Genomic DNA, 12,643 nt, shown 5'->3' with positions numbered 1-12,643 from the left:
AATCACCTTTAAGGCTTGAGAATGCTTTGCAAATATCGTGTCCCTTCTCATTACTTCTCTGACCTCATCTGTTCACCCCTCCTGCTCCACTCATTCTTGCCTCCTCCTTAATCTGCTGATATTCCAGGCACCCCTCAAGGACCTGTGCCCTTGTTGCTCCCTCTGCCTGGGAGGTGATTCCTCATGATTCACTGCCTTCAAATCCTTCAAGTATCTTCTCAGATGTCTTTCCCTCAGGGAGTCCTTCCTTAGCTCCTCCTGCTAAAACTGAAGCTCATCCAATACTTTCTTTCCCTTCTTTATCCTTCTCTGGTACACATGTGTATTGAACACATAGTTGACTACACTTTGCAGTGTGTGTGTTTTTGTTAAAATGAAAGCAATATGAGGACCTGCATCTCTGTCCATTGGCTCACTGATACATCCCCAGGGCTTAGACCAGCGCCTGACATATACGAGATAATCAATGGGCATTAAACAAATGTTTAAGAGTCCACGATTCTCCAGCGGTCCCCTTGCATGATCCAACCCACAGCACTGAAATAGGGATCCCATTAAGACCATCTGGGGTTGAGAGGGAACCAGATGATGCAGGCGGTCTAGTGGACTGCTTCCCTTTCTTCCTCCCTCTGGGCTGTCTCAGCTCCATGTACTTCAACCTCAGAGCCTTTCTGGAAATGCATCCCATCTCTGACCCTGCCAGTCATGAGAACAGGACCTGTCTGATTCTGTCTGCCCTCTCCACTCTCTGCCTTCTTCCTTTTCTGCCCTTCTTCTCACCCTGTGATCCCCACCCTATTCCTGCCTCTTCCTGAGAGAAGGTGAGGGCAAGACTCAGGCTTCCCAGGTTTGATGGGATGGGATGATGTGCTTGGAGAAGATAGAGTGAGACTCCTAGTGTTAGTGCCTAGGATATGAGAAGAAGGCAAGGGTGATGGCCAAGCTCACCAGAAATTACCTGCCTTCCTCCTGTCTTCCTGCCCTGGTCTCGCTGCCTCTCCCCACCGCCTTTCCTCCATGCTTGAACTTCAGTAGGAAACTGAAGGGGGAATTTCTGAACCAACTGGGAAGTTAACTACATTTTACATCCCCTCAATCTTGAGATTTTGCAATTTGGGCTCCTGGAATGAAAAGGCAAGCTGGCATTCACTCTCCTCTGGCCCGGCTCTTTGGATGTTAGAAGGAGGGGGCTTCTATTCATCTCTGCAGCTCATATTGAGACACAGCTATTCTGATGATGGTGGAACTGGGAGTTTTTGAACTCTCCCTTCACCTGCTCCCCTCTCCCCTAGCCTTTCTTGGATCTTGGAGGAATATTTGGAGAGCTTACCGCTTGGTCCAGGAGACCGTTCTCATCCGAATCATAGAGGCGAAACATGACTGCAAGAAACACAAAGGTGAGGCTTGAGGAGGTCTTCCAGGCACCAAGGATGGGCTGAGACTTTGGTGCCAGTTTTCAGGTCAGTTCTAACCATCACTGGGGAGAAGTCTGTTGCAGCCAACTAACCCACCCTTCAAGGCACAGTCTGTTTCCTTACAAAGAGGGTGGGAAGAGGGAGGAGAACCAAGCCACCTGGCTTCTAGGACTGTCTAAGCAATAACTCTTTGGCTGATGAGATCTGGATCATGAGTGTGATTCCCTATGGAGCATTCACACCTCTCAGCATCATGGGAACACAACGCAAAGCAGATGCCTTGCTGGTGGTGGGCAGACACTGGAGTGATAGATGGGGCACTGCTTCCACTGCATGTAAGAAGGGTGTGAAGTTAGACGGTTTCAGACCACGGCCCTGTCCTACCACCTCTAGCACATCAGATAAGGCATTCATCTTCTTTAGATTCAATTTCTTCATCTGTAAGATGGTGATTAGAATAGTTTCTTTATCCTAAGTCTTTTTTCAAATGAAGACTAATACGTGATACACCAAAATCTATAGTGCTTGGAGTGTAGGAAACACTCAACAGATGTTATTTCTATTTTCTTTCATTAATGAATACTTATATATGGCATTTAATATGTATAATATACCATCTTATGGACCTATCATTATTACTATTTAATGCTCAATAATATTATGAAGTAGCTACTATTATAGATAGTAGTTACTATCTCTTTTTCTAAAATGTCAACATGTGATTCAGAAACATCCTCTGCCGTATTCTAACTGTAGAGAATCGATGGAGGATAAGAAAGATTTGGGAATGAATTTTGGGGAAAGGACTAGATGTTCATTTATGAGATTTGGAAACTTGCTGTTTAATTAATCTCAAGGTAGAGATTCTGTCTGTGGTCTCAGAAGCAAGCAGGGTGGGGAGCAGAGCTGAAAATGTCTTCACTTCCTTCCTATCCTTTGAAGTGTTCCCTCGTGCCAGCACTCTCCGCGGAGCCTCCCCTGACTGACCCTTCGCTCATGTAACTACTCTGGACCTCTCGGGATGTACCCACAGTGTCACAGCACTCCTGTTAATTTGTTAATCTGCCCTTGCGTTGTCACTTCCTTCTACATGTTTTATGTCTCTGGACCTTGTGTATATAGTGATGTGTCTCTGGCTGGAGTTTAAGTTGTTTAAAAGTAGGGTCATGGGCTTCCAATTCTTTGGGGCTCCTCTGAATGTCTCGGTCAGAGACACTCTGGGCCCAGGTGGCTCTAATGTGGAGCCCACTTCAGTCCTACTGTGAGGAGCAGAACAAGGAAGTATGAGCAAGCATTTTTCTTTTCAGAAGCATGGTCTTGGGCAAGTCATTTAACTTTTCCATGCTTTCTTATATATAAATGACAAAATTATATATATAAATAAAATGACAAAAATCGTGTCACTTTTCTAGGGTTACTGCGAGGTTAATAGTGCATTTAAAGAGTTTCACAAAAATGAGATGTTCGATGTTGAGTCTTTTTTATTACATTGATAATAGGTGAAATTTCAGCCTATCACTTCGTACACACACACACACACACACACACACACACACACACCCTTTTTTTTTTAAGGTTTAACTTGGTTTCAATCACTAAAATCTGAGATGATTTGAATTTATTTGACTCAATTAAAGAAAACTTTAAGGAAGGACAAATGACCAAGTTTCTGCAACAAAAAATTTGAGGGAAAAAAATAAGCAAAAGGTCAACATAGTAACCAATGGCAGTGTATGGACTTTACTTGGACCCCAATTCAAATACACAATGTTTGAATTGTTTCCCATGATGGGAAAACAATGAATACTGAAAATAATGAAAACAAGGTTTGAAAATAGTAAGGAATCATTTTCTTTAGATGTGATAACAGTGCTGGGATTATATTTAAGGAAAAGTCATATATCAGAGGTACATACTGAGATATTTACAAATGAAATTATATGATGTTCGAAATTGGCTTCAAAATAATCTGGTGCAGGAGAAATGAGTAGGAGCTATAAATAAAACACAACTGACCAGAAGCTGGTAATTACTGAAGGTGGTTGATGGATATAGGGAAGTTCTTTGCATTCTCTACTTTTATCTGTATTTAAAATTTTCTATAAGAAAAAGCTTTTAAAATCAGTTTATTTTTATTGCCATTACAGGATTCAGTCTGAGAGGCACTCATATGAAGACTGCCATATCCTCTTTGGTAGTTATGAACAAATACAATGCCCCAAATCCAACCGAATGTGGGAAATAATCTGACATTTCCCTTTTAACATTAGTACAAACAGAAATCTGGTACATTTGCTTCCAAATTATTATTTAAGACTGGCAGTTATTAATACTTCAAACCTGTGGGGTAGATTCTAAGCTCAGTTAATGAGCAAATGTTTCATTTTGTTTTTGGCAAGGGTTAACCTCTGCCAGACTTCTTGCTAATGTTTATTTCATTGACAATTCTGATTATTGGCTGGAATTCTAAGTTTTGCTATAATGTGTATGCTCTTCCCTTAAGTCTCCTAAGATCCTAAGAGAAACCAAAGTAATGTATATTTTTAAACAAGACCCACCTATAACCTGTTGTAAAATTTGCCTGTAGGCTCGCAGAGGCCAGCGAGACCGTCTCCAGAGTGATTGTCTGCGAGACTGCACTTTGTGGGCTTTCCTTTCTGCTATTATTTTCTTTCTGAAGACTTGTTTTTAAAACCAAGCTCAACTCCCTTAATTAACTAGCCTTCTTTCTGTAGAGGCCAAAACACTTGGGGTTGGGATGTGTGAAGACATAGAAATAAGCTTTAACAAGGTAGAGGGTGATTAGGTCTCAAGAAAAAAAAGGATTCCTCATAGTTAAAGAATTGCTTGGGCATGGAACAGGGGAAGGTAGACAGATGTTGCAAATCTTCCCTTGAAAAATCTTCTAAGGGGAAGCAGCAGCTTTCTGATTAGAGGCTTTCAGGAAATCCTGCCAGCAAAGAAAGGGAGTCTTCACCCCTTTTAAAGACCTCTTCCCTTTCTAGATCTTGATTCTCAACCCCAAGGTGTCAAATGCACCCCCCACCCTATACAACTGGTACTATGTTCCAGGGTAGATTCTAGGAAATGTTTATGTCACTACTGGTGACAGGGCAGAGACCTCCCTCAAGGAGGCAGTACCCACCCCCAGGATCCCAGATCAACCTCAGCCTGTTTAGAAGGACGGAGAGACACTAGGTCTTCCCCTAGGAAAAAGTCAAAGCCCCTTGACAGGGTACGTACTTACACTCTAGCTTATCCTGAGGTCTCCCCGACTCGAGTAGGGACAGGTAACACACGACATCCTTCAGGTAGACTATGGGGGGTTCTGAGCCTGAAGACTGAGCAACAAGGTTCCCCACAGGGGTTGCAGCTGTTTGGTTGTTAGCAGGCACTTGCTTCTCTGTGATCTTTGTTTCTGCATCATGCAAAATGAAAGCATCCAAAGACACAAGGTTTAGTAAATATGAAACCCTTGTTGCCCCATTCTTTTCATGGAAGAGGCAAGAGTTTTATATAAATGTCTTCAAAGGCATGGATGATGCTTTTGATCAAATAGAAAAGATATGATTAAATCAGAGGTCTTAGAAATCCAGTTTGTAAGCTTCATACTTTTTGAAAGAACTGCATAGACCCTTTAAAGAGTCTATAGCCATATAAGAAAGTCCCTTATGCTATGTGAATTTTTAGAAAAGATGACAGTGAATTTTAGTAATATCAATCAGGTAAATGTCATTTAGCTTAATTTTGGGGGGAATACATCAAAGAGGTAATTTTAGCTAGGACTCCAAAAATCCAGACTATTGGTTATGTACCAACATGCTGCTGCTAAGTCGCTTCAGTCGTGTCCGACTCTGTGCGACCCCAGAGACGGCAGCCCAACAGGCTTCCCTGTCCCTGGGATTCTCCAGGCAAGAACACTGGAATGAGTTGCCATTTCCTTCTCCATGTACCAACATACCCCTTCACAGTTTTCTTCTCAAGTGCATTTAAAGATAAATGAAAAAGATAAAAGTTCAAAAGAGAAAACTGGGATCAACAATCAGCTAACTTCCAGAGACTAGGAAGAGTTTTCACTTACTGAAAGCCTAATCAGTAGCATAAAGAAAGTGCAGAAAGTGACTCAATATACCACAGGAGTAGAGTAAGTTTTCCCTCTGAAAATTTCCTTCTTTTCATTCTTATAGGTAGGAAAGGCCTTCCCTGGTGGTTCATATGGTAAAGAATATGCCTGGAATGCAGGAGACCTGGGTTCAATCCCTGGGTTGGGAAGATTCCCTGGAGGAGGGAATGGCAACCCACTCCAATATTCTTGCCTGCAAAATTCCATAGACAGAGGAGCCTGGGGTCTACAGTCCATGGGGTCGCAGAGTCAGACAAGACCAAGTGACTGGACTAGAAATAGGAGAACCATTTCTTTGTCCCCTGGTTAAGAAATCTGATGTTATTAACATTAATACTAACCAGAAAACCAGATACCTATATTTTACTGTGTGGATTATATTTTTTTGAGGTACTTTAAGGGCCATCTCTCTTTCCCCACCCTCTTCACATCCATGATCTTAATATTGAATAAAGGACAATAATTGAATAAACAACTCACAAAAACCACAGGAAACAGTAAAAGGAAGACTGGTACTGGAAAATGCAACCGAAGTGTTGTACTACCAAGTAACAGGGTCTTGAAGGCATAAGCAGAGGGAGTGACAACCTCGATAGTAATGCCTGCTGGGGAAAGCAATGTCACCAGCACACTATTTAGAGAAGCAAAATGCCAAGCAATGGCAAACAGTTCATCTCAGGCCAACAGAGCTGTGCTACACGAAAGCCTTCCAGGTCCTAGAGGTTAGCTGTGGCTTGAGAAGGGAATTACCCATCACCCAGATGGACAGTGGGGAGACCAAAGGTCGCCGACATACTCTGTATGGCACAAAGGGCCCTGTGAAGAGACCATGATGGAATCCATGAAACAGAGCTGCAAAACAAGGAAAGGAAGTTTTATCCTGAAATCTCAGAGGACCATATCTCCGGAAATGATTTCTTACAGGGCAGGACACTCAGTAGATTGAAGAAGGTGCAACCTCTATTAAACAGGAGTAGAAAGCCTCAGGGGTGAGCAAATTGAGACGAAAGCACAATAGGATGAAATAAAAACAAGGACGGTGAGATGGAGGAAATTGCTATGAAATTACATATGCAACAGAAGTACTAAAATCCCACGAGTTAAAGTTACAGAAAAACTTAAATATATAAGACAAATGTGAAAAATTCTTTGTATTAGGTAGCTCAAGTTATTGTTATATCCTCCAATTATTCATTCAATAAAACACTATTTTAGTGACTTCCATGCCAACTATGTTGGAATAAGAGGGACCAGTTTTACCCTCCTACTGATGCAACTAAAAAATTGGACAAAAGATACAAAATAATGGTTCATAGGACATTCACTATGGCCAGCACCAATGAGTGATCCCAAGAGATGGGAAACAATTGAGGTGATCCCTGCAAATGCCACATCTTACTGACTGGAAAGTTTCTAGACTGAGGCACAAGGAGGGAAGCCAAGGAACGTTCTGGAAATCTCTGTGAGTTGCAGAGATGGAGCTGGGAGTCTGGGGAGCTCACGGTGGGTGGAATTCACAGAGCAGAGCACTGGATGGGAGGCAGCTGCACAGAGAGAACTCCAGCAGTCTCTGCAGAAGGGCCTTTTGAGTAACTGGCTGAGAGTTCCCTCAATTACTCATCCGAGTAATGATCAGCACACATGTGTAAGGAAACTACCTGAGGCTGGGGAAGGAATCCAGATGAGAGGGAACAATCCCTGGACTGCACAGAGAACCAGGCATACTGTCTATTTCCAGCAATCAAAGTAGAAAGCTCCTACAATTAATGAACCACTAAGTAGAGTACTCAGAAGAGTTTTGCCTTGATAACTGGGAAAACTAGCCCTAGAGAAAAGGCCTCCCTGGTCTGATTTGACAAAGCTTTAAAAGCTTGACCCCTAAAGGTCAAACTATTTCTAAGTAAACCTAAATGTATCCCAAAACAAACAGCAAGAATATTTATAAGAGCACAAAAATTTCTAGGACCAACACTGTAAAATTTTCAAAGTCTGGCATTCAATAAGATATTGCCATGTATACAAAGCAAGTATGAATAATAATAATGAGAAAAATCTATTGAAATGGATTCAGAATGATACAGATGATATAGTAGACAAAAACTTTAAAACAGTTATTATAACTACATTCGACATATCCAAGAAGCTGGAGGAAAGACTGAATATGTTAAGTAGAGACATGAAAGATATTTTATGATGTTCACCTCAAGTGTCTAGATATGATGTTAAATGAAAAATACAAATATACTGAGCAGTGTTAACAGCAGATTAGATATTGCAGAAGGAAAGATTAGTGAATTTGAAGCATTGCAACAGAAACTAGCCAAAAAGACTATATTAAAAAAAAAGTATCATACCAGTGAGCCGTTGGACAACTTCAAGTAGTCAAATAAACATGTAATTGGAATACTTAAAGAAGAGTCAGGAGCAGAAAAGTATTAAATAATGGTTGATATTTTCCCAGATTTGTTATTTGATACAAACTAGAGGACCTCAGATACAAGATGCTCAATGAAACCCAAACATAAGAAATATATATAAAACTACACCAAGGAACACCAAAATCAAATTGATTAAAATCAGTGATAGAAAATCATAAAAGAAACTAGAGAAAAAACATCTGATAAGGAGAGAAGCAAAGATAAGAATGACTATAATTTTCTTACTGGAAACAAAACATGCTGGTAGCCAGTGGAACAACATCTTTAAAAAAGTACTAAAAGAAAAAAACCTGTCAAATTAGACTTCTTGATTCTGCAAAATATCTTTAGGAAAAAAAGGCTAAATAAAGAACTTTTCAAATGTACAAGCTATATAGACCTACATTACAAGAAATGGTAAAGGAAATCTTTTTACTAGAATTACAATCTATGGAAACCTGGATTTACACACAAGAATGATGAGCATTAAAACTAGTAAACCAGGTAGATAAATATTAAGAATATTTTTCCTATTAACTAAATCTTTTAAAAAGATAGCTAACTATGACAATAACAACATGTTGTGTGGTTTACAACATGTTGAAGTAAAAAAACACAAAGACCTGGGGAAATAGAAGTATGTTGTTGTAAATTTCTTATAGTATATGCAAAATGAAATACTACTACTTGAAGGTACACTGTCATAGTTAAAACTAAGATAAAAAAGGAGATAAAGTAAAATCATAAAAAATTCAATTAATTTAAAAGTATTCAGAAAAAAGAGCAAATGGGAATAAAAGAAAAGATTGGAAAAAAGAAAACAGCAATATAGTAGTTGTAAACCTAATTACATCAATTACCACAGTAAATGTAAATGTTCTAAAACTTTAAATGGCAGATATTGTCAGAATGGATTAAAAAATAAGACCCCAAAACATACTTCCTAAAAGAAAGTCAATTTAAATATAAAGACACAAATCCATTAAAAGAATGAAATAAGATATACTCTGGTAACACTAGTTGACTAAGGTGGTTTTATCAGTTATGAGGAGCCTGGTGGGTTCATTGGGTTACAAAGAGTCAGACACGACTGAGCAACTCACACTTATCACACAAATTTCAAAACCAAGACTATTACTAGGGATAAAGAGAGTCATTTCATAATGGTAAAGAGGTCAAGTCATTAAGACCACATAATACTCCTAAACATTCTACTTCCAGCTCTTTACTCAAAAGGAATGAAAGCTGTCTGTATGAAGACTTGTATATGAATATTCATTTTATTTTTAATAGCCCAAAGCTGGAAATAACCCAAATGTCCATTGATAAATGAACGGATAAATAAATTGTGGAATATCTACCTGTATACTAAAATACTAGTCAACAGTAAAAATATGCTAATTATTGATATACCGAGCAACATGGATGAATTTTTAAATTATGCTGAATGGAAGAAGCCAGATGGGAAAAAGTACATACATTATCAATCTATTCATATAAAATCTAGAAAATGCACTCTAGTCTATAGTGACCACAAGCAGATCAGTGGCTGTATAGAAATGGAAGTGTACACATAAGGAGGGTGGGAAAAAGAGACTATAAAGGAAATTTTTGAGGCTGATGAATAATTTCATTATATTGGTATATGCTGATTTTATTGATGAATACAGACATAAAACCTTACTAACTGTACATTTTAAATGTGTATAATTCATTTTATGCCAATTGTACCTCAACAAAGCTGTTTTAAAACAAAATTATGTGGAGATAATGTAATACTTTATTACACTGTTGTTGTTTAGCCACTCAGTCATGTCCAACCCTTTTGCAGCCCCATGGACTGAAGCCTTCCAGGCTCCTCTGTTCATGGGATTTCCCAGGCAAGAATACTGGAGTGGGTTGCCATTTCCTTCTCCAGGGGATCTTCCTGACCCAGGGATCAAACCCATGTCTCCTGAGCCTCATGTATTGGCAGGCAGATTCTTTACTGAGCCACCTGGGAAGCCCAATACTTTACATACTGCTACTGCTAAGTCACTTCAGTCGTGTCCGACTCTGTGCAACCCCATAGACGGCAGCCCACCAGGTTCCCCTGTCCCTGGGATTCTCCTGGCAAGAACACTGGAGTGGGTGAAAGTGAAGTCGCTCAGTCGTGTCCGACTGTTCGCAACCCCATGGACATAGAGCACACTAAAGGCTTCATGCAAAACCTATAAGAACTAATACATGAATTTGGTAAAGTAGCAGGACACAAAATTAATACACAGAAATTTGTTGCATTTTTTTACACTAAAAATGAAATATCAGCAAGAGAAAAAATTTTAAAAATCCCATTTGAAATTTCAATTAAAAACCTAGGAATAAACCTAACGAAGGAGGTAAGGACTATAAAACATTGATGAGTGAAGTCGCTCAGTCAAGTCCGACTCTTTGCGACCCCATGGACTGTAGCCTACCAGGCTTTTCCATCCATGGGATTTCCCAGGCAAGAATACTGGAGTGGGTTACCATTTCCTTCTTCAGGGGATCTTCCTGACCCAGGGATCGAACCCGGGTCTTCCGCATTGGAGGCAGGCACTTTAACCTCTGAGCCACCAGGGAAGCCCAAAGGAAACCAAAGATGATTCAAAGAAATGGAAAGATACCCCATGCTCTTGGATTGGAAGAATTAATATTGTTAAAATCACCACACTACCCAAAACAATCTATAGATTTAATGTGATCCTTAACAAATTACCCATGACATTTTCTATAGAACTAGAACAAATAATACTGAAACTTAGATGGAACCACAAAAGACCCAGAATCGTCAAAGCAATCCTGAGGAAACAGAGCAAAGCTGGAGGCATGACCCTCCAGGACTTCAGAGGTACAGTAATCTAAACATCACGGTATTGGCACAAGAACAGACATACAGATCAATGGAACAGAATAGAGAGCCCTCAGATAAACCCATATACTTGAGGACTTCCCTGGTGGCTCAGACGGTAAAGCGTCTGCCTACAATGAGGAAGACCCAGGTTCAATCTCTGGGTCGGGAAGATCTCCTGGAGAAGGAAATGGCAACCCACTCCAGTATTTTTGCCTGGAAAACCCCATGGACTGAGGAGCCTGGTAGGCTACTGTCCATGGGGTCTCAAAGAGTTGGACATGACTGAGCAACTTCACTTCACTTCATTTCACTTGAAGCTAATTAATCTTCAATAAGGGACAGAAGAATATACAGTGGAGAAAAGATAGTCTCTTTAGCAAGTGCTGTTGGGAAAGCTGGAGAGCCCGACGTAAATCAGTGAAGTTAGAATACACCCTCACACCATACACAAAAGTAAACTCAAAATGGTTTAAAGACCTAAATATAAAGTAGGACACCATAAAAACTCTTAGAAGAGAACATAGGCAAAACATTATCTGACATAAATCATAGCAGTATTTTCTTAGATCATTTTTCCAAGGCAAAAGAAAAACTTAAATAATAATCAACTTAAAGTTTTTGCACAGCAAAGGCATCAACAAAATGAAAAGATGACTTACAGAACAGGAGAAAATACTGACAGATGATGCCACTAGCAAGAGGTTAATATTTTAAGTATTTGACAAATGTGTGTTAGTCACTCAGTCCGTGTCCAAGTTTTTGTGACCCCATGGATTGTAGCCCACCAGGCTCCTCTGTCCATGGGATTCTCCAGGCACGAATACTGGAGTGCGTTGTCATTTTCTTCTCCAGGGGATCTTCCTGACCCAAGGATCAAACCTGGCTCTCCTGCATTGCAAGCAGATTCTTTACTGTCTGAGCCACCAGAGAAGCTCAAAATATACAAATGGCTCATACAATTTAACATGAAAAGAACCTAATCAAAAATTGGACAGAAGACCTAAATAGACATTTCTCCAAAGAAAACATATAGATGACCAATAGGCACAAGAAATAAAGCTCAGCATCACTACTGCTACTGCTAAGTCACTTCTCGTGTCCGACTCTGTGTGACCCCAGAGACGGCAGCCCACCAGGCTCCCCCGTCCCTGGGATTCTCCAGGCAAGAACACTGGAGTGGGTTGCCATATCCTTCTCCAATGCATGAAAGTGAAAAGTGAAAGTGAAGTCACTCAGTCGTGTCCGACTCTTAGCGACCCCATGGACTACAGCCCACCTGGCTCCTCCGCCCATGGGATTTTCCAGGCAAGAGTACTGGAGTGGGGTGCCATTGCCTTCTCTGTCAACATCACTAATTACTAGAGAAATGAAATCAAAGTCACAATGAGATATCACCTCACACTGGTCAGAAGAGCCATCATTAAAAATTGTACAAATAATAAATGCTGGAGAATATATGGGAAAAAAGGAACCTTTCTACGCTGTCGGTGGGAATGGAAATTGCTCCACTATGGAAACCAGCATGGAGGTTGCTTAAAAACTAAAACTAGAACTACCACATGACACAGCAATCCCACTTCTGGGAAAAGACCAAAACTCTAATTCCAAATGACACACACACCCCAATGTTCATAGCAACACTATTTACAATAGCCAAGATGTGGAAGCAACCTAAGTGTCCATCAACAGATGAACGGATAAAGAGGATGTGGTTTGTACATATACAATGGAATATTATTCAGCCATTTAAAAAGAATGAAATAATACTATTTGCAGCAACATGGGTGGACCTAGAGAATATCATACTAAGTGAAGT

At 40.1% G+C, this 12,643-nt stretch overlaps 1 protein-coding gene across 9 annotated transcripts in view; it reads right to left on the bottom strand.

Moving 5' to 3' along the window:
- The window catches only part of DGKG (diacylglycerol kinase gamma), a 223,958-nt gene that overhangs the window by 127,824 nt on the left and 83,491 nt on the right, over nucleotides 1–12,643 (bottom strand). For all 9 annotated transcript variants that reach the window (XM_069558608.1, XM_069558619.1, XM_069558614.1 and 6 more), the window contains exons 6-7: nucleotides 4,663–4,833; nucleotides 1,331–1,380 (exon numbers count right to left, since the gene is read on the bottom strand). In XM_069558608.1, the coding sequence (XP_069414709.1) occupies nucleotides 1,331–1,380; nucleotides 4,663–4,833 (221 nt within the window). The remainder of the gene's footprint in view (nucleotides 1–1,330; nucleotides 1,381–4,662; nucleotides 4,834–12,643) is intronic.

The sequence above is a fragment of the Ovis canadensis genome, chromosome 1, assembly GCF_042477335.2.
Source record: "Ovis canadensis isolate MfBH-ARS-UI-01 breed Bighorn chromosome 1, ARS-UI_OviCan_v2, whole genome shotgun sequence".
Lineage (NCBI taxonomy): Eukaryota > Metazoa > Chordata > Mammalia > Artiodactyla > Bovidae > Ovis > Ovis canadensis.
Note: the sequence above shows the minus strand (reverse complement) of the source record. Positions and strands in the feature narration are given on the sequence as shown.